Genomic DNA, 23235 nt, shown 5'->3' with positions numbered 1-23235 from the left:
TAAATTCACATTTGAGTCAATACGGTCACGCACAAACTCGGAATATGAAACACGGCACTCGTGTCAATGCCGTGCAGCGATGAGCCACGATCAAAAAGCACTGACAATTCTCATCTCAATTTGCTAGAGTAAAACTTTCGATAGTTGAAGCCACCGATACCATCAAAATATCGAAGTTTGAATGCAATAAGCAGAATATTTAAATAATAAAATCTAATTATTTATTGAGATCAATAAGAACAAATCATACATACATACATCTGCCCGCAATGCGAAGCAGAATATGCGTAGCTCCGTTATTCGGTTTCTGCTTTACTATCGCTTACGCAGTCGTTGCTTAGCGACGGTAACTGTAAACTTTTGACGTTTTGCCTTTGCAATTAACATTAAATGGTCACAACGAAAGAAGATGTGCGAGCCAACAACTTAAAGTTGTTGTTGTTGTTTTGTATGTACATGCTACATACATATACAGGCATACATGCATATGCATGTACATATGCATGTATGCATGGGCACACATAGACACGAACTGTTGCTTGTTGTATGTATGTGTGATTGTGTGTATGCGATGTCCCCAACTATTTGATATTTGATATATGGCAAGTAAAAAACATATTACTATATTTTAATCGTTGAATGCCAATTTGTTGATATAATGTTGATTACATTACCCAAATTTGAAATCGATCGGACAAAATTTATAACACAAACTATTCATTTGAAAAAGTGAAATAATATTAAAACCCCAATAATAAAATTAAATGCGATATATCGAAAATATCGATACTTGTGTTGATATATCGTAATACATGTCGAATACAAATACATCGAAAAACATCGTTTGAGAGTTATTGATTATAATACTGTATTCGATTGTTCACTGTACACATATGTACATACATACATACAAATGTATTTGTGTGTGTACGGTAACTGTAAACTTTTGGCATTTTTCGTATGCAGTTAACAGCCGTAAATTATCAAAACGAAAGAAGTTTTGCGAGCCAATAACTTGTTGTTGTTGTTTTAAAAATTTTGATTTGAAAACATAGAACACTATTTATTACAATTAAACAACAGTGTTCGATGGCCCACTGCATACATACAAACCTATATATGTATATAAGAATGTATGTACGTACATACATACTTATTGTAGTACATATGTACATACTATACATACAGACGTATGTATATATGTATGTACGTATGTAATACATATGGTGCTGGTGTAATTCATAATGCGAAATTCTTTCTAAGGGGAGCAATGTCCCCCCTGCCCAACCTGCGTACGCCCTTGTAGTCCGTTGTCCTAAAATCCCTTATGCCAAATGTACTAAACAAAGAAAAAATAACATAAAAATGTTTATGTTATAATGTTAATAATTTTTAATTAATTAACATTTCTTGCCCTGTCAGTGCAAGACGAATGTACTTTTATACATATGTATGTATGTATATATGTACATACATTTGTACAAATGAACATTCACACATTAGTGTCTCACATTTTGCTTTGGCTACTTCAACCGTTTGCACGCAACTACACGAACAGCTGCTTGTATATATGTATGTGTGTGTGTATGTATACTTAGTTGTCCCCAACTGTTTGATATTTTGTATTGTTTGTTCTGCCTGCATTTGTAAAATGCATATTTTAAAAATCGTTAAATGCAAAGTTGTAATTTTAGTTACGTAGATTATATTACCCAAATTTGAAATCGATCGGACAAAATTTATAACACAAACTTTTCATTTGAAAAAATGAATAAATATTAAAACCCCAATAGTTCAAGCTCCAACACAAATTTCGAAAAACCGAGTATGCAGTTTTGTTTGTATTCTTTTATAGATTATAAAAACCAAATTTAAAGTTGATCGATTCAGAAATGCAGAATTTTCAAACAAACTTTGGAGCTACTTTTCCCCCCTTTGGAGCTCGAATTTTCCAAAATCCCTTCTTAGTGCGCATCTACACCATGATAGGATACTTGAGCCCAGTTTTCAGTTTCCTAGCTTTTACCGTTTGGGCTGTGGGGTGTTGATTGTGTTTCAATTTTTCCACGGAAAACCCCCCCTTTTTCATGCCCCAGGAAAAATGGTGAAAAACCAAGTATACAGTTTTTCTTGTATTCTTTTTGAGAGTATACAAACTAAGTTTGAAGTTAATTGGATGAAAATTGTAGATTTTTCATACAAACGTTGGAGCCCGTTTTCCCCCCTTTGGCGTTCGAATTTTCCAAAACCGCTTCTTAGTGCTCACCTACACCACTGAAGACAACATGTGTCCAATTTTCAGCCTCCTAGCTCTAACCGTTTAGGCTGTGCGTTGATTGCACATAGCTTTTCGTTTACCGAATTTTCCACCGGAAAATCATTATTATTCAGGCCGCAGGAAAAATATTGAAAATCCAAGTATACAGTTTTTTTTGTATTCTTTGTGAGAGTATACAAACTAAGTTTGAAGTTAATCGGATGAAAATTGTAGATTTTTCATACAAACGTTGGAGCCCGTTTTCCCCCCTTTGGCGTTCGAATTTTCCGAAACCCCTTCTTAGTGCTCACTTTCACTATAAGAGGGATCTTGTGTCCAAATTTCAGCTTCCTAGCTCTTACCGTTTGGGCTGTGCGTTGATTGCCAATCAGTCAGTCAGTCAGTCAGTCAGTCAGTCAGTCAGGACAAACTGTTTTATATATATAGAGATTAATTTAATAAAAACAAAATAATAACTCTTTTTCGAAACATAATTTTAATAACAAAAAATTAACTTAACTGGAGATAGCCAATGTAACCACTTATACACGTTTTCGATTTTTATAGCCTGTACCCAAAGGGTAAAAGACTATACTAGTTTTGTGCGAATGTATGTAACACACAGAAGGAGGCGTGGCAAACCCCACAAAGTATATATATTCTTGATCAGGGTGACAAGCCAAGTCGATATAGCCATGTCCGTCTGTCCGTCTGTATGAGCGCAAGGATCTCAGGAAGTACAAGAGCTAGAATAACCAAACTTGGTATCGAGGTTTCCGTAAGTCTTAGGCAGGTCAAGTTTATTATACTCTGTACATAAAATGTACAAGAGTATATTAGGTTTGCGGGAGCTGAAAATGTAACAGGCAGAAGGAGGCGTGGCAGACCCCACAAAGTATATATATTCTTGATCAGCATGACGAGATGAGTCGATCTAGCCCTGTCTGTCTGTCCGTCTGTCCCTATGAACACCTGGATCTCAGAGACTATAAGAGGTATAGACACCAAACTTTGCACAAAGATGCGGTTTGTATGTACGCTGTGCAAGTTTGTTTTATTTTTTTGATTTCCCCCCCCCCCCCCACTTCCACCCTATGGGGGTTTTCCCGATTTTCCATTCGTATAATATACTATACCTCGGAGACTATAAGACCTACGGACACCAAATACGCAGAAAATGTGTATTTTGGAATTTCCCTCCCTTCCCCCTCTCCAATGCAAATCGCGATTTTCTCTAACTCCCGTAATTCTTAGAATTTCGAACTAAAATTTTGCAAATACCCCCAGTTAGTAATTATGTATCCGTATGCCAACTCATTATGATAGACCGATTTAACAAGAAGTTATAGCCATAAATATATTTGCTGCTGCAGCGCTGCTCAAGCGCTGCCCGCGGCTGCTGTTGGTGTTGCTGTTTGGTTGACTGCTAACATGTTTACTCAGACACGAATATACGAGCATATACATACATACACTCACATAGACGCAATTGCTTTGTATATGTGCAATTATACACCCTTTACGTGAGTTCGAATACCAAAAGAGGTAAAATCGATCAAATTTTTTTGTTTATTTTCTTAATTTTTTTTAATTTCTATATTTATTCTAAACATATGTACAGAGTATTTCAAAGTCGGGACACCCGACTTTAGCTTTTTTTACTTGTTTTTTTATTCTGGTACACCCCCCACTCCCCCGTAATTTCTGTTTTTTTTTTATAAATTCCGTAATTCTTAGAAATTTGAAATCAATTTTAGTAGTTACATCCAGTTAGTGCTGTGTCCGTGTGACAAGTTTCATCATGATAGATCAATTCTGAAGAAAGTTGTAGCCATAGCCAGGCAGCGCTGCCCGCAGCTGTTGTTGCTTCTTTGGTTCAACTTTGTGCTACATACATACACGCATATAAACATGAATAGGCACGTGATGTAAATGTATGCTGTTAAAACTGAACATAAACATGTCTTTCAATTTAATTTAATTAATTAATTCAATTGTTTTATAATTTAGTTATTATTTAGTTATTTAGTTTAGTACCCAGGTAAACTTCCGTCACTGAGTTATATGAGCCCATAGCAGTAGCAAAAAGAGGAAGAAGAAGAGCGAACTTGTTGCTGCAGTTTGGGGGGGTTGTACTGGCGAGAATTTGTTTTGCTAATAACTTTTCTTAGAATTGACCGAATTGGATTCAAACAACAGTATATAATTATATATAAATTATGTGTGCAAAGTTTGGTTTAGGTAGCATTTGAAATGTGGACGCTATTGACGAAATTCTGTAGCGGGGGAAGGGGGGGAAAATTAAAAAAAAATAAAATAAACTCGTCCTTTCTCGGACCTAGAAGAATCTGGATGCCAACTTTGGTTATTCTAGCTTTTATAGTTTCTGAGATCCTTTCGTTCATCCAGACGGACGGACATGTCTAGATCGATTTCTCTCGTTATGCTGATTCAGAATATATTTATGGGGTCGGAGATGCTTCCTTCTGCTTGTTACATACTTTGCACAAACCTAATATACCCTTTTTACCCTACGGGTACAGGGTATAAAAAGGATTACAAGGATTGATTCATACATACAAGGTGTGTACCAAAGTAAACAGGACTTTTAAAAATACAACAAATGGTTTTTTCGGCAAAATCAATATATTTTATTCAAAATAGTCTCCTTCTGCTTCAATACAGCTTTTTGCACGATCCAAAAGCATGTCGAACGAGTGTTTTAGCTCGTTGGCCGGTATCGCCGCGAATAAGCCTTTTGAATGGCCTCTACGTCTGCATAACGCTTTTCTTTCATGGGCAATTCCGAAAAGGTAGAAGTCGCACGGTGCCATATCAGGTGAATACGGCGAGTGGTTAATGGTTAAAATGTGATTTTTGGTCAAATAATCGGTCACAAGCGTCGATCGATTCTGAGCAATTTTTGGTCGTCAGTCAATTTGTGCGGAACAAACCGTGCACACACCTTTCGTAAGCGCAATGTTCGGTCCAAATGCGATAAATCGATGTTTTGGAGATGTTCAATTCCATTTCCATCAATTTCAATGATGATTTCGGCTGATTTTTGATGAATTCACGCACAGTTTCGATGGAATTTTCGGTGACCACGAATTTTGATTCGCACCGATAACACAAACATACTGACACTTAAAACGCAATAAGTTCACTTCCTATCGATGAAACGTCATGAAATTCTCACTGGACAATCGATAAGATAACAGATTCTAACGCACCAGTCGACATATAGATAGCGCTACCAGGGGGCGCTACATTCAAAAAGTCCTGTTTACTTTGGAACGCTCCTTGTATATGTACATATGTATGTAAATACATAGATATGTGTGTACATAGGCATGCATGGGTTTTGTTTTGTTTACTTTACTTTTAACCGTACGTAGAGAACCGTGTATGCGTAGTCAAGGGCGTACGCAGCTTTTTCCAAAGGGGGACCAAGAAATTAAAATTTTGATTAAATAATGCACGATGTGTTTAAATAATAATTTATGCATATGATTAATAAAAAATATTTCAACACATCCAACGCAGTTCCGTTTTAAGGCGAAATAGTGCACCATAATAATGAATATGTGGTCGACTTCATATTGCGACACTTTTTCTAGAGGGAGCAACGGCCCCCTGCCCCTGCGTATGTACTTGCAGTCCGTTTTCCTAAATTGTTCGTTAATTTTTTGTTATTTTTAGTGTAATTGTAAAGACAACAAGTCGAGCATACATTTACATCAGAATCGTGTCTATGCGTGTTGGTGTACTTGTACATACTTGTATGTGTGCATTGGCCTGGTTATATGGCTATAACTTTCTTTCTAATTATCCTATCATAATGAAACTTGGTATACGGATATATAATATATAACTAGATGTGTTTACAAAATTTTAGTTAAAAATTCCAAGAATTCAGGAGTTATACAAAAACGCGAGAAAAGGGGGAGTGGGGGGGTGCATCGGAAAAAATGAACAAACTCGTCCTTTCTCGGGCTCAGGAGAGGCTGTATAACAAGTTTGATTATTCTAGCTCTTATACTTTCTGAGATCCTTGCGTTCATACAGCCAGACGGACAGACGTGGGGTCTGCCACGCCTCCTTCTGTGTGTTACATGTACACTCGCACAAAACTAATATACCCTTGTACCCTTTGGGTAAAAATTCGATTTTATTTATTAATGAAAACGCAAATGCCAAATGTACTAAAGAAAGAAAATATTACTTTTGAAAATGTTAAACAGTTTTTAATTAATTAACATTTCCTGCCCTGTCACTGCAAAACGAATGAACATAAATATGTAGATGTATGCATACATTCACACATGTCTTATGTGTGTCTTATAGCATACGACATTCATTGGAATGAGTTAGAATAAATGAAACGTTAAACGGAATGAAACAATTGACATATTGTAAAACATTTCGATTTATTCGAGTTACTCTAGTAACTCTACTATAGTTATTGTAAAATTTGCTCACTTTGGTCCGATAAAGGACGAAATTGAGGAATTTAAAGCCTTTGGATATGCCAATATTTATACCAATGATATATGGACAGATAATTATTTAAAAGCGTCGTATTTGTCCTGTACAATTCCTTATATAAAGGAGGGAGTTCGTCTGTTGCACAAATCAAGCTGCAAAATATTTTGCATTCCAGCCAGTAGCGCGGCTTTGGAACGCACATTTTCAAACGCTAAAAATTTAATAACAGATAAACGTTGTCTATCAGCCACCAATCCGGACAAAATTAACCAGATGTTTCTAAATTCTAATATAAAATAAATATGTTATGTTAGTAATACAAGTAAGTAACAAGTACAAATGAAAATTAAATATCAACCATTTTATTGACTAAAGTTTTTCTTTCTTCTTTACCGGATGACAATTCGAATCATACGAGAACTACGTTTAAATTTTTTGTATACTCACTCCATTCAATTCGTTTTTCTACGCTTCGACTGAGTGCGACTGAGTTGTATGTGTGTATAATCATTCATTCATATCAGTTTGCCTTTGCATTCTAATTCACCCAACTCATTTTGAGCATTGTGCATTCGAATGTGTTTTTTTTTTGCCATTCATGCAGCTGTCTAATGTATACTATGTTGCCCCCAACTGTTTGATATGAATTTTATGTTGTTTATCCTCCCAGCATTTGTAAAGCGAAACCTCGTATTTCTATATTTTGAAAATCCTTGGATGCAAAGTTGTAGATTTAGTTACGTAGATTACATTACCCAAATTTCAAATCGATCGGACAAAATTTATAACACAATCTTTTCATTTGAGAAAAAGTTAATAAATATTAAAACCCCAATAATTCAAGCTCCAACACAAAACATCGAAAAACCGAGCATGCAATTTTTTTTTGCATTTTATAGATTATTAAAACCAATATTGAAGTTAATTGGTGGAAAAATGAGGATTTTTCAAACAAACTTTGGAGCTCAATTTCCCCCACTTGGAGCTCGAATTTACCAAAATGCTCACCTTCACTATGATGGGATACTTGAGTTACAGCTTCCTAGCTCTTACCGTTTGGGTTGTGGGGTGTTGATTGTGTTTCAAATTGTCCACGGGAAAACCCCCCTTTTTCATGCCCCAGGAAAAATGGTGAAAAATCAAGTGAGCAGTGTTTTTTTAATTCTTTTATAGATTACACAATTCAAGTTTGAAGCCAAACAATCTTTGGAGTCCCTTTTCCCTTTGGCATTCGAATTTTCCAAAATCATAAAAGAGAACTTTTGTCCAAAATTCAGCTTCCTAGCTCTTACCGTTTGGGCTGTGCGTTGATTGCACATGGCTTTTCGGGTCCCAATTTTTCCACGGGAAAATCCCTCTAATTCTGGCCCCAGGAAAAACCAAGTACACAATTTTCCTTGTATTCTTTATGAGAGTATACAAACTAAGTTTGAAGTTAATCGGATTGTAGATTTTTCATACAAACGTTGGAGCCGGTTTTCCCCCTTTGGAGAGGGATTTCATGTCCAAATTTCAGCTTCCTAGCTCTTACCGTTAGTCAGTCAGTCAGAACAAACTGTTTTATATATATAGAGATACTATCGTCCTGCTCCTGCTTCGCACGGGTATTTTTACAAAAAAAATAAAAAATATACATTTTATAACACGCATACATCCTTCTTTTTGCTAGGAGCTACAAAGGAGTAAAATTTATTTTGGATTTTATTATTTTAATGATTTTTTGTTCGTTTTCAGATTTTTTGCTGTTCTTGATTAGGTCAGAGATTTTCTGTAAAAGATATTTGATGTTTTATTTTGTGGTAGCAAAATAAATTGATTTTCAGGAGCTCCGACCCGTGATAGGTCAACATACCGTAAAACATTGGTTTCGTATGTCGATCCCTACTGATTCGAAGGCTTGGCCTTGGGGCTACTGGAAATTGACTCTATATATATGATTTAGTGAATTTAAATGTCTTCAATATTAATCACGGTGTCGATCGATTTGTAATTATACTCTGAACAGTCGGGACACCCGACTTTAGCTTTTTTACTTATTTTTATTTTGGCTGTGGGCTTTTGAATAATATTGCCTTAATATTTAAAGTGATAATATTTCGAGGATGATTATGAACTAACAGCATGCTATTCAGATTCCATTCTTTTTTGCAAATATAATATAGCCCACGGAAAGAATCCATTAAATCGGTGAAAAAAAAAAAAAAAAAAAAAAAAACAAGAGAGAACGCTACAGTCGAGCAAGCCCGACAGTAAAATAGCCTGTACTCTCCACAAAAAAGAAAAATTTAAAAAGAAAAAAATATTTTTTTAAATTATATTATTTAAAAAAAATTGAATTAATTAATTAAATGAAATTGGAAGACATGTTTATGTTCAGTTTTAACAGCATACATTTACATCACGTGCCTATGCGTGTATGTATGCAGCATAAAGTTGAAACAAATCAGCAACAACAACAACAGCTGCGGGCAGCGCATGAGCAGCGATTTATTTATGGCTATAACTTTCTTCATAATTGACCTATCATGATGGCACTTGGCATACGGACAAATAACTACGAACTGGATGTATATGCCAAATTTCAGTTCAAAATTCCAAGAATTACCGGAGTTAGGAAAAACAAGAATTGCGGGGGAGTGGGGGGGGGGGGTGTATCAGAAAAAAAAACACAAACTCGTTCTGCCTAGGGCTTAGGGGTACCTCAATGCCTAGCTATTGTACTTGCTGAGATCGTTGCGCTCATACAGACAGACGGACGGACGGACATGGCTATATCGACTAGTCTTGTCATCCTGATCAATAATATATATACTTTGTGGGGTATCAGAAAAAAAACACAAACTCGTTCTGCCTAGGGCTGAGGGGTACCTGAATGCCAAGTTTGGTTATCCTAGCTATTGTACTTGCTGAGATCGTTGCGCTCATACAGACAGACGGACGGACGGACATGGCTATATCGACTTGTCTTGTCATTCTGATCAATAATATATATACTTTGTGGGGTATGCCACGCCTCCTTCTGTGTGTTACATACATTCGCACAAAACTAGTATAGCCTTTCACCCTTTGGGTACAGGCTATAAAAACAAACAAACAATCTTTCCTCTTTATAATATTAGTATAGATGTACATACATATTATTAGATATGTACAAACATATATACATACATATTAGTACATACATACATACAAGGTACGTTCCAAAGTAAATATAACTTTTTGAATCTAGCGCCCCCTGGTGGCGCTATCTATATGTCGACTGGTGCGTTAGAATCTGCTATCTTATCGATTGTCCAGTGAGAATTTCATAACATTTTATCGATTGGAAGTGAAGTTAGAGCCAACATTAAATTTTGTTTTAAAATTGGTAAAACTTGTACCGAAACGTTTCAATTGATGGAACAAGTTTATGGTGATGATTGCCTATCCCGTAGCAGAGTGCACGAGTGGTTTCAACGTTTTCGAAGTGGTCGTGAGGACATAAATGACGATCAACATGTGGGCCAATCAAAATTCGTGATCACCGAAAATTCCATCGAAACTGTGCGTGAATTCCTCAAAAATCAGCCGAAATCATCATTGAAATTGATGGAAATGGAATTGAACATCTCCAAAACATCGATTTATCGCATTTGGACCGAACATTTGGGCTTACGAAAGGTGTGTGCACGGTTTGTTCCGCACAAATTTTATTTATTTATTTAATTGACAAATAACTGTCAATATTAAACATAAAGAAAATATATAACAAACTAGATATACATTCAAATATTGAAAAACAAGAAAGGAATGCTAAAGTCGAGCAGGCTCAACTCTTAAATACCCTGTACCACCCCACAAAAAAGAAATTAAATTAATTTAATTAATTAACTAATTAAATTAAATTAATTAACTAAACAAAGCCGTATACAAAATTAGTGTTGTGTAGGGGTCATCAAATTCCTTTGCCCAACGTTTAATAAAGCCTAGAGTTCCCTTTGCTTTATTAACAATGGTGGAGATGTGATCATTAAAACAAAGTTTAGCATCAAACAGTACACCTAGGTCGTTAACAATGAAAATTCCTTCTACAGGAGAGTTATTTAAATAATATGAAATGAAATGAGGCTTGCATCGGTGGAACGTTATTAGCTTGCATTTAACAAAATTTAAGTTCAACAGAACACCACAATTCGAAGGCATTGAGATCATTGTCATGAAACTGAACATCGTTATATGAGAGGCAAAGTTTTACGTCGTCGGCATACATTAGTACACGAGAGTAAGTTAGGGATGATGGCAGAAATTGACTGGCGACCAAAAATTGCTCAGAATCGTCTCATCGATCGACGCTTGTGACCGATTATTTGACCAAAAATAAAAATTTTAACCATTAACCACTCGCCATATTCACCGTGGGACTTCTACCTTTTCGGAAAAATGCATTTGCCCTTGAAAGGAAAGCGGTATGCAGACGTAGAGGCCATTCAAAAGGTTTCCACCGGCATACTGGCGGCCATACCGGCCAACGAGCTAAAACACTCGTTCGACATGCTTTTGGATCGTGCAAAAAGCTGTATTGAAGCAGATTTGATTTTGCCGAAAAACCATTTGTTGTTTTTTTAAAAAGTCCTGTTTACTTTGGAACACACCTTGCATGTACATACTGATAATGCGAGGTCAACACCGCAAATCATACTTAAGTACAAGTACTGCAGGCAACGCAGCTGAATTGATCGTGCTGAGCGAACACTCAAAACGACTGAGTAAAAAAAATTGCCCAGTCCAAGATAAACCAATACTCAATTAATCGCTCAAATTTGGTAGTGGTTTTTACTCTCACAAGTTTCTTTGCATTCACCAACCGCATAAGTACAAACGGTACAAGTACAAGAAAGGATTGCTAAAGTCGAGCAGGTATTAACAAAATCAAAGTATTAACAAAAATTTAATTAATTAAATTAAATTAAATTAAACATAAAATATTCCATACATACATTTACATCAGAATCGTGTTTAAATACTTGCACAGATGTATGTGTCCATTACATAATTATATCAAAGCAGCAACAAATACAGCTGCGGACACAGCTTGGGCCTGGTTATATGGCTAAAAATTTCTTTCTAATCAACCTATCATAATGAAACTTGGTATACGGATATACAATTACTCACTGACTACCAAATTTTAGTTCAAATTTTAGTTCCAAGAATTACGGGAGTTATAGAAAATCGCGAATAGGGGGGAGTGGGAGGTTGTATCAGAAAAAATGAACAAACTCGTCCTTTTTCGGGATCAGGAGAATCTGGATACCAAATTTGGTTATTCTAGCTCTTATACTTTCTGAGATTCTTGCGTTCATACAGACAGACAGACGGACATGGCTATATCGACTCGGCTTGTCATCCCGATCAAAAATATATGTACTTTGTGGGGTCTGCCACGCCTTCTTCTGTGTGTTCCATGTACACTCGCACAAAACTAGTATAACCTTTCACCCTTTGGGTGTAAGGTTTCGAAAATTTGGTAACTACATCCCGTTAGTGATTATGAGTCTGTACGCCAAGTTTCATCATGATAGGTCAATTCTGAAAAAAATTATAGTCAATAAAAGTTTTAAAAAATATACTAAGCAGTTTGGAGTGTATTTTCCCTGTTTGGAGCATCTTAGTGCTCATATGTACTATAAAAGCAAACTTAAGTCCAAATTTTCAATTTGGGTTGGGCGGTGCCTTTTCGTGCCCCAAATTCAAATTTTTACAGGATAATCCCAATAATTCAGACCCCAAGGTAAATTTCAAAAACCATGTTTTCCGTTTTTGTATGCTATTGTTGTATTCTTTCATATCCATTCAAAACCAAATTGAAACCGCTATCTATCACTCTCCTGCACTGTGAAAGGACACTTTAGTCCAAATTTCAGGTTCTGGTAACTAACCTATTCTCTGCCAATATGAAAATCATCTGTATACGAATAAATATACCGCAATATATACGAATAAAGAAAAAGATGAAATCATGCAATGCGCAAGCTCAAACGCCTGTTTGTACGATTACATATATGTACATATACATATATCCGATGCATTTAGACGAGAATATTGCGATTCACTTTCAATCTGATGATTAGTAGAAACGACAAATTTAGTCAAAAAAGTTCACTCACTTGCCAGAACCAAAGCACCTGAACAGTTTCAGGTGTGCAGTGCTTCAGTCTCGTGTTGTTCCGCCAATCGTTTACATCGATACTTGATATCCCGCCAATTACCAGTTCCAGCTCACGTTCATCAAACGGCCGTAGCAAATGGCTAGGAATCAATTCGCAAAAACCTGCAAAAACCATTGTGTGTATATTTGTTAAAGCTTCAATCTTTTCACGTGATTACGCACCTTTCTGAAGGGCCAGAAATTGTTGTTCAATACCACGCATAAAACGATAATTTACATAAAGCTTTACGTACTCGCGCTTGTTCTCTTCAGTGACGTTTATAGACGCACCGCCCGGTTTTAGTTCGTGGACTACCAGTGCGCCAAAGCTGTTGTTCTCTACACTGAAGGTGGACTCGATAATTCCGCCAATGTTACTTTCACTGCAAAACGCAAAAACACTGCAGTTTTGGAACACAATGTCCTGAATTGGTTACTCACAGCATCCAAGTAAGGCTTCGATGCAGTTCTGGATCCACACCCTCGATGTCCCCCAATGTTATTGGCTTGTTTAACAACTGTTTATAAAAAGGCGTTGTAAAACCGCCATCTAGACAATGACCATGGAATACGGCAATGCCCAGCGTGCGGCCTACGAAATGGAAATACGACAAATGATCCGGATTAACACCCGAGTCAGGATTGATTTGCAACGTGTAGTGATCATCCCGACTGTACTGAAAAAGGCCGTATTGCGGGTTAAGCATCTCACGCGACAGTAAATGCAGCCATTCGCGTGCTACTCCTCCATAGTCGAGGCCCTCCTCTCCCTTAAATTTCACCATTAGGCGCTTGCGCATGTCCTTTGGTCGCATCTTCATAATCAGTCTGTAGCTCTCTTCAAAAATCTCGCTGCGGGATACCTCCAGGCGGCAATGGCCCGACTGCGGCTGCATGGTTTGCAGCTCGGTACGCAGGGCTCGTAGTTTACCCACGAGATCTCGTCGATATTTAGGGAGTAGATCGGCACCCTCGAGCAGTCCCTGTGGTAAATCGGGCACAACAATGTGCTGTTGTTGTGTAGATACATTTTGTGCTGGGGTACTGTTGCTGGTAATACGATTTGGCGTATTGGCCATAGATGCTGCTACTGTTGGCTGCGTAGCAGTTCCGGTAGAACTTGTCCCCTGAGTCGTACCACGTCTAATCATCTGTATAATGCTGCCGCTGAGGCGAGGATCCGTGAACTGCGTCGTGCGATTATTATGATCCACAAAATAGACTCGGCCCGATGTAGTTTTGCGCTGCTCCCAGCCGCTGGGAAGTGGCCCAATAGAATCCAAAGTAAGGTGCTGCGTATTAAAATCGCGCGGAATGCGGGGATCATGCCACGTAGATACTCCGGAAGGTATATGATAGAAATACACCTGGCCCTGCTGGGTCGTCCGCATTTCATAGCCCGGCGGCAAATCTAGGAAGGGTCGAGCTGCTTGGTTGGCCGCTGAAAGTGCAGCCGAGGTGTAACGTTGACAAGAAGTCGTTAAGTGGCTGCCACCTCCAGCTACACGTGTGCCACGAGAGGACCGCCGGCGCGTCGATAAATCTTCAACGTTACCAGTTCCTGCCCCGCTGCCGCTGCCACCATTGATATTTATAGCGTGTGCACGGGAGGAACGTCGTTGTGATCGCTGTACAGACGGAGCAGTCGTCGTTTGGGTTCTGCTCGCAGGGTCCGTCGTTGTCGATTGGTTGCTATTCCCAATCGTACTATAAACATTGCCGTTCGATGCTGCTGGTGTAGTCGTAGTTGAAGTTGGTATAGTCGCTGTTTCAGTGTTGCTTATTGTTGTCGCTACTGTTCCTGATGTCGAACTGTGCCTTGAGGGTGGCTCATCCCAGCCATTGTTTGCGCTCTGCGGTTGCGCCGTTTGACTGTTACCAATATTACCATTTACATAGTTCTGCTGGTGTTGTGCACTACGCTGTGGGACTACTGTCGTAGAGCCCGTTGTCGTCGTCTCATTACCAGCATGGTCATTCATAGGCGTCGAGAGGGGTGCTTGTTGCGGGGACTGACACTTTGACGTTTTCGCATGATTTTCATTGTGAATTAAGGGGTGAGGCGTAGCTACTTCTGCTGCAATGGGCGTTACTGATTCGTTAATGGTACATTGTTCCAACGCAGAAGTACTGATACGACTGGTCGGTGTCGCTTTTTTTGTGCTGTTTATACTTCCTGAAGGTGCGGGACTTGTGTTCTCCTTTCCATTTCCAACACTTACATCCATACTAGAAAGTATTTCCGTTGAGTGCCGTCGCTCGTCAGCTTCCCGTACCAAGCGACTTCCATGGCCATTCAGAAGATTTGTACACGTTGTTGACCGTGTAGGACCCGGTGGCGTCTGTTTATCCACGTTGCCATTTTGCTGGCGCTGGTGCGGGGATGTTGGTGCTGGTATCGTTGTTGACATCAATGCTGTAGGCCGATCCCATTGGGTTGATTTTGTCACATGATTCACATAGTATATGCGCCCGTTATCAGTACGTCGCTCTTCCCAGCCAGCTGGCAGGATGCTGCCCTCAGCCGAATCGTCGTCCGAAGGACCACGCACATCGCCACTGGGTCCTACAATAGCAAGTGGATTGCCACTGCATGGCCCATCCTTCGGCAGTAACGAAATGATGATCTGCCCACGGACGAGTTCATCGTCATCCGGCGACAGTTTCCCTAGATCCAATCGTTGAACTGCAAAGAAAAAATCGAGCATTAGCTTTAATTTTACATTAAATCCTTTTTTACCGGATTACTTACAGCCTGCACCTTTAAGGCTTTGGATCGTGCCTGCCGGTATACGCACACAACCTAAAAAACCGCTACCCTTGTGAATCTTACGCTGATTCCACACTGTTATGGTAATGGCATCCCCGCGTCCTAAAAACAGATCATAGTGCGCATTCCATTTAGGATCAAGTGAAGATTTGCTAATGTCGGTGGAGTATACTTGTCCAGTTCCATCTACATGAACTTTGGCAAATGGGTCTGGTAAACCTGAAAGAGTAGGACGAATTTAAACGATGGTGTGATTATCATGAATTTTCAAGCCGCAAAAGTACCCAAATCGCATTCAGTATTCGTATTTAGTGCACAGAAAAAACAAAGAAGGAAAAAAAATATAAAACATTTGAATGCCACAAAACCAGGGAGTGTAATCACTATGAATGTTATTATGAAACTTAAAAATAATGAATTTTTAAATTTTTGTATTGATTCCTTCACAATATAATGATTAATTTTGAGTTTTAATTTAAAGCCCAACACAATAATCATTATTTGGAGCAGTAAAAAACTAATAAAATAATGATAATAAAATGTAAAAGAGTATATTAGGTTTGCGGGAGCTGAATAATGTAACAGGCAGAAGGAGGCAGACCCCACAGAGTATATACGTATATTTTTGATCAGCATGACAAGACGACTCGATCTATGTTAGAGTTGGGCACGGGCCGTGTTTTTTGTCGTGGCACTTCGTGCCACGCGTGAGCCCGCGTGTTCGTGTTGTAAATTCCGATTTCATGCGTGGCCGTGAGTGTTCGTGTTGAGCCAAAAAGGCACGACAAAACACGCACGAGGAAACACGAAAGAACACTAAAACCGATGCTAGCTGAAATAAATGATAGCTTAAATAACGATTTAACACTTGAATCAGAAAATGAAGCACCCAATAGTCAACACGACTTTTCTGAATTTTTGGACACTAATAATTCAAAAAAAAAATTAAATTGGACAGGTCAAGAATGGATATTGAAATAGATGACTATATAAGTAGTGTTGTTGATCCAGGAATTTGTGTGCTAACATTCTGGAAAAAAGCAACAAAATTTAAAATGCTAAGGCAATTATCAAGGCATGTACTCAATATGCCTGTCAGCTCTGCAACAAGCGAACGAGTTTTTTCCACTTCTGGACATATTTTAAATGAGCGAACTCGGCTTCTTAGCTCAAATATTGATAAGATAATCTTTCTGAATAAAAATTTGTAATGTTTATATACATATATATATATATATATATATATATATATATATATATATATACAAATTTAAAAAAAAAAAAAAATATATATATATATATATATATATATATATATATATATATATATATATATATATATATATATATATATATATATATAATTTTTTTTTTTTTTTTTTTTTTAAATTTGTATATTTAATATATAAAAAGTTCGTGTTGGGTGTTAAGAAAAATTTTCGTCGTGCGTGCGCGTGCGTGTTTCTAAAAGTTAATTTCGTGGCCGTGTCGTGTCGGGCCGAAAATAGCCGGCCCGTGCCCATCTCTAATCTATGTCTGTCTGTCCTGGATCTCAGATACTATAAGAGCTAGATATACCAAATTTTGCACAAAGATGCCTTATGGGTGTACGCTGTGGAAGTTTTTATACCCTGTACCCGTAGGGTAAAAAGGGTATATTAGGTTTGTGCAAAGTATGTAACATGCAGAAGGGAGCATCTCCGACCCCATAAAGTATATATATTCTGAATCAGCATGACGAGAGAAATCGATCTAGACATGTCCGCCCGTCTGTCCGTCTTGATGAACGCAAGGAATTTTAAATTTTGTAAAATTCGAACTCCAAAGGGGGAAAACAGGCTCCAACGTTTGTATGAATATTTTACAATTTTAATTTGATCAACTTCAAACTTAGTTTGTATACTCTTAGAAAAAGGGATTTTTAAAAATTCGAGCTCCAAAGGGGAGAAAACAAGCTCCAAAATTTGTTTGAAAATTCCACATTTTTCAACCGATCGTTCAAAACGTGGTTTCTACAATCAATAAAAAAAAATACAAATAAAACTGCATACTCGGTTTTTTACTTTTTTTCTTGGATACTGAATTATTGGGGCTTTCTTGGGGCACACAAGGAAACCGCGTCAACAGCCCATAGCCCAAACGATAAAAAATTAAAATTTTGAATAAATAATGCACGATGCATTTAAAAAATAACTCCATTTTAAGACGAAATAATGCGTCATAATAATGAACGTAAAATGCGATGGAAACAAAAAAAACACGACCATTATATAATTTAAAGTAAGGAAATACTATAATATTTATTCCAGTTTTTTGCACAAAGTCTATCTTAAAACATTGTGTTATGTACATACATGTATTTTATTGTTGAAAAAAGCAAGGGATTTTGAGTGCATAGCCAAAAAATAACAATGTTAATTTGCATAAAATAAATTAATATATATATATATATATATATATATATATATATATATATATATATATATATATATATATATATATATATCGGTCCTTGGAAATTGGACTACCATATACACATGTATACAAGCATAAATTAAATATCGATATATATATATATATATATATATATATATATATATATATATATATATATATATATATATCGGTCCTTGGAAATTGGACTACCATATACACATGTATACAAGCATAAATTAAATATCGACATTCTCTTAATTATTCAATTTACAAAGAAAAATGTGTGTATCCATTCACCGTGCATACGGATTCGTGATGACCATCGATACATGCCCATCTCTAACACCTCAGCTGATCTCATATTTACAAGCGATTTACCGTTTGTCTTAAAAGGTTGCGTCAGCTAACAACGCTACAAATGTATTCTGAAGAATTCTGGGAGACGTTAAGCGTTAAGCCTATTCCGTGAATGTATTCTTGCGATTAACAAAAGCAGAAACACGCCTTTTACACTCACAACATTCATATTCAAAAAACACATATGGATAAATGTTGAACTGTACAATTGAACACATACACTTATATGTGTGTATATGTACACATGTATGTACATGCATATGGGGATAGATAGCGCCTGCATCAAAATATAAAATGTACATATGGATGTACATATCAGCGTTGCCAGACGTCCCGATTTTTAAATAAAAACTAAATATCCCGCGCGGGACAAGCTCAAAAGCTGTCAAAGTGTACATAGGTGAGCACCAAGAAGTGGTTTTAGAGAATTAGAAATCAGATTAACTTTAAACTTGGTTTATGTATTTACTCTGAGAAAGAATACAGAATAAACTGCGTTGTATTTTTGTAACCTTTCATTGAAGAGTATAAGAAATAAGTATGATATATGTACATATGTATGTATATACATACATTTGTATGTGTGCACGCTCATTTAAATGTTGTGCAGTTGCATATGTTGACCAAATAACGTTGCCAAATTGTACAGCTTTTAATTTTAGAAATTACTTGCCTTGATTTATACCTATCATACTACATATATACATAAATATACATATGTATGTATGCACATATAACCTTACATAGTATTTATTGTACTTTATGGTCTAGCTCTCGAAATGAACTTGGGAAATGAACTCTTTAGAAACTTTAGAGAGTGTCGGAAGAGAAATATCATATAGTAAATAAACATATAATTGGAAGCACAAATACTGAGCCAGCAAAGACGGGAGACCTGCTAGTAATGTAACATTTCCCATAATTCTGAGAATTTTGCAATTGCTGAATTCCAAGATTCATCATGATAGGCCGATTGAACATTAGTTATAGCCATGTATAATCACAGCCCAAGCGCTGCCTGCATACTCACACATGCATGCATAGACACTCACATAGACGCAATTTCTATGTCCCAACTTAGAAATACTCTGTACATACATATGTGTAGAATAATTATGCGTGTTTGTGTGTCTGTGTATGTCTCGTGTGCCTGTGCAAAGTAGCAATAACAACAACAACAGCGGAAAGTGCTTGGGCAAAATGTATTTGCTTTTTATATTAAAGAGAAATGTTAAAATTGTGTTTAATTAAAGAGTTTGAAGCTTGAAACATAGGCCTACTAAGTTTAAGTTACGGTTTAAATTATTGATCAGGATGACAAGTCGAGTCGATATAGCAATGTCCGTCTGTCCGTTCGACCGTCTGTCTGTATGAACGCAAGGATTTCAGAAAGTATTAGAGTTACAATAGCCAAACTAGGTATCCAGATTCACCTAAGTCCGAGAAAGTAAGAGGGAAAATCAAAAAAATAAAACACAGCGTACACACATAAAGCATCTTTGTGAAAAATTTGGTGTCTGTAGCTCTTATAGTCTCTGAGATCCAGGTGTTCATACAGAAAATCAAAAAAATAAAACACAGCGTACACACAAAATTTGGTGTCTCTAGCTCTTATAGTTTCTGAGATCCAGGTGTTCCAAGACAGACATAGATCGACTCGTGTTGTCATGGTGATCAAGAATATATATACTTTGTGGGGTCTGACACGCCTCCTGTTACATTTTTCAGCTCGCGCAAACCTAGTATACTCTTGTACATTTCATGTACAGAGTATAATTAACTTGGTATTATGTGTCCGTATGCCAAGTTTCACTATGATAGACCGACCATGCGCTGCCCGCAGCTGTTGTTGATGTTGCTGTTTGGTTGACTGTTGCCCTATGTGTACACGTAACGCCGTTCGTATAATCGCCTATATCTCGGAGACTGTAAGACCTAGGGACACCAAATTTTAGTCCAAGTTGTCTTATGTGAATACGCAGAAAATGAGTTCTTTGGAAATTACCTACAACACCCCCCCCCCCCCCTCGCTACCGCAATTCATGGTTTTTTGACTCAAATTAGGCAAATACCTCCGTATACTAAGATTCATTATAATATAGTATTTAGCCAAGCGCTGCCCGCAGCTGTTGTTGCTGCTTTGGTTCAACATTGTGCTGTCTGCATGCTCCAACAGACACATAGACATGTAAATGTCTAATTATACACCTCTCTTGGTATTCGAACTCACGTAAATGGTGTATAATTGCACATTTACATAGTAATTGCGTCTATGTGTCTGTTGGAGCATGCATACAGCACAATGTTGAACAGAACTGTAGAATATGAAGAAGAGGAGGCGAGTATCGAGTAGCTCCTCTGTTACTTCCCAGCATTCAGTAGGACCAGACTTTTTACCCTGGGAAGATCTTGAATGATCTCTCAGACCTGGTAAACTTTGACTGTGCGAATATCGCAAGGGTTCTTGAAATCACCGGGTGGCCACAGTAGCGAAGAAAGTCAACAGAGATTATATGGTATCACATGGGGCCTTTCAGGCCTAAGAGTGCGGGTAATAACCATTACCTCAGCCATACCATACCATTTACTTTGTGGGGTCTGCCACGCCTCCTTCTGCCTGTTACATTTTTCACCTCGCGTAAACCTAATATACTCTTGTACATTTCATGCACAGAGTATAAAAAGTATGAAGAACTTGGAACGATTTTTCCTCCTTTGGTATTCGAACTCCCACAAAGGATTTATAACTGCATACGAACAGAGTGTGCGTGACTATGCGTGTTTATGTGTGTCTGTGTATATCTCGTGTGCCTGTGCAAAGCAGCAACAACAACAACAGCTGCAGGCAGTGCTTGGTGATTGCATATATGGCTATAACTTCCTGCTCAATCGGCCTATCGTAATGAAACTTAGCAAAAGGACTTTGGAGAATCTGGACACCAAGTGTTGTTATTGTAGCTCTTATACTTTCTGAGATCATTGCGTTTATACAGACAGCCGGACATTTTCAAATCGACTCGTCTTGTCAAACTGACCCCCTACTTTCAGGGGTCTAGGTCTACCACGCCTCCTTCTGTGTGTTGCACGCACAAAGCTAATATTCTCTTTTACCCTTTGGGTACGGGATGTTATTATACATGGGTTTATGTCCTTCTCCTTCATACTAACAAGAAAGTAACTACCATTCGTTCTTACATTTGATTTAAATGTGTATTTTTGGTAATACTTACGAAATAAGTCCTTTCGGGCCAAGTTTCTCGCACACAATACTGAAAAAATACGGGTACAAAAACATGCACAAAACATTCAAAAATATATATATTACATATATTATATATACACACTTACTTGTTATTCGAACTTTTTGCGTACCATTACGACGCGAGTAGTCCAATTTATTCATAATTTTAGACTATATAGTATTAATTCCAATTACTTTGTTAATGTTTTATTATATCAATTTAATGTTAATCATGTTTGCATATTAAGAAGTTGTTTTGTTTTTGTGTGGAAACTCTGTTGGTATGTACCGCATCCAGGAAGCAATAAAAGGTGGAAATGACAGCGGCAAATAAATAAGTTGCAGTTGTCTCTGTTGTTACTTATGCTGGCAGCCTTGGCCGCTTGTTGTCGTTACAGCTACGTTCCATTATTTAAATTATTATTCATGTATTAAGAGGTACTCATTAATTTTGCATGTTCGTTACGAAGATTAAATAAAAAACTGAAATGCAAGACGCACTGCGAAATATATAAAAGAAGTATGTAGAATTAGTGAGTTCGAATCGGCAAATATAAGCACACATATATTTTTCTAGTTAAGATTAATAGTGACTGTCGCACATCTACGTTTATCTGTATATCTGAGTTAGTTAAAGAATGAAGCGCATAGTAATCGTGTAAAACAGCGGTGGGCACGAAATTTTAGTTTGGGAGTCCTACAACAACATCTACAACAAAAACTACCGCTTGGGTTATGAGAACATCATAAACTGCGAGCAAAAAATTAGGAAAAAAAGGTACACCGAAAAAAATTTTGATCGCATTTATGAACATTCATTTAATAATTTTTCGAAGTCTATTTCCTCTTCACTTAAAGCAATTCGTAATAAATCTGATAAATTTATGTCACTTAATTTATTCCTATAAACATTTTTAATATATTTAATGTTTGAAAATGCAGCTTCGCACACATAAGTGCTGGCAAAACTTGCTTCTAATTGAAGCATTGAAGATGTTAATAATGGATACTGAAACACTATAATTTATAATTTGTCAATACACTTTGAATGTGAGTGCATAAGTGACCATCAGCGGGTATTGCAAATCAATCATCAGTACACACACTGTGTGTATTTTGTTATTGCATCGATCTACTTGTGCGTCTGGCTGGCGACAACACTGCATGTATTTTGTTTTTGTAAACTCTGTCGCGATAGGTTTGTAAGTTCGGTCTTCTACTTGTGCGTCTGGCTGGCGACAAAACTGCGTGTATTTTGTTATTGTAAGTTTGCTCGAGATCGGTACTCTGCTTGTGCGTCTGGCTGTCGCCAGTTACCAAAACATAACGGAAAGAGCCCTGGGAGCCCAAAGAGCCACTACGTGCCCACCGCTGGTGTAAAATACTGACATCCACACATATGTAACCTTATGTTGACTAACGAATTTAAGCCTCTCACCCTCATTATTTAATAGAAACCTGCACCAATCCTTCTTATGGCAGCTGTGTACTTATGCATA

General features: G+C 37.3%; 1 protein-coding gene across 1 annotated transcript in view; it reads right to left on the bottom strand.

Annotated features, from left to right (window-relative positions):
* LOC115634707 (E3 ubiquitin-protein ligase Smurf1) overlaps positions 1-23235 on the bottom strand; it is a 33672-nt gene that overhangs the window by 6216 nt on the left and 4221 nt on the right. The window contains exons 2-7 of the mRNA XM_030532587.1: positions 21844-22236; positions 21726-21764; positions 15685-15921; positions 13374-15618; positions 13116-13315; positions 12892-13055 (exon numbers count right to left, since the gene is read on the bottom strand). Coding sequence (XP_030388447.1) covers positions 12892-13055; positions 13116-13315; positions 13374-15618; positions 15685-15921; positions 21726-21764; positions 21844-21898 — 2940 coding nt within the window. The 5' untranslated portion in view covers positions 21899-22236. The remainder of the gene's footprint in view (positions 1-12891; positions 13056-13115; positions 13316-13373; positions 15619-15684; positions 15922-21725; positions 21765-21843; positions 22237-23235) is intronic.

The sequence above is a fragment of the Scaptodrosophila lebanonensis genome, unplaced genomic scaffold, assembly GCF_003285725.1.
Source record: "Scaptodrosophila lebanonensis strain 11010-0011.00,11010-0021.00 unplaced genomic scaffold, SlebRS2 tig00000001-arrow-pilon, whole genome shotgun sequence".
In the NCBI taxonomy this organism is placed as follows: domain Eukaryota; kingdom Metazoa; phylum Arthropoda; class Insecta; order Diptera; family Drosophilidae; genus Scaptodrosophila; species Scaptodrosophila lebanonensis.
The sequence above is the reverse complement of the archived record's forward strand: the minus strand, read 5'-3'. Positions and strand labels throughout refer to the sequence as shown.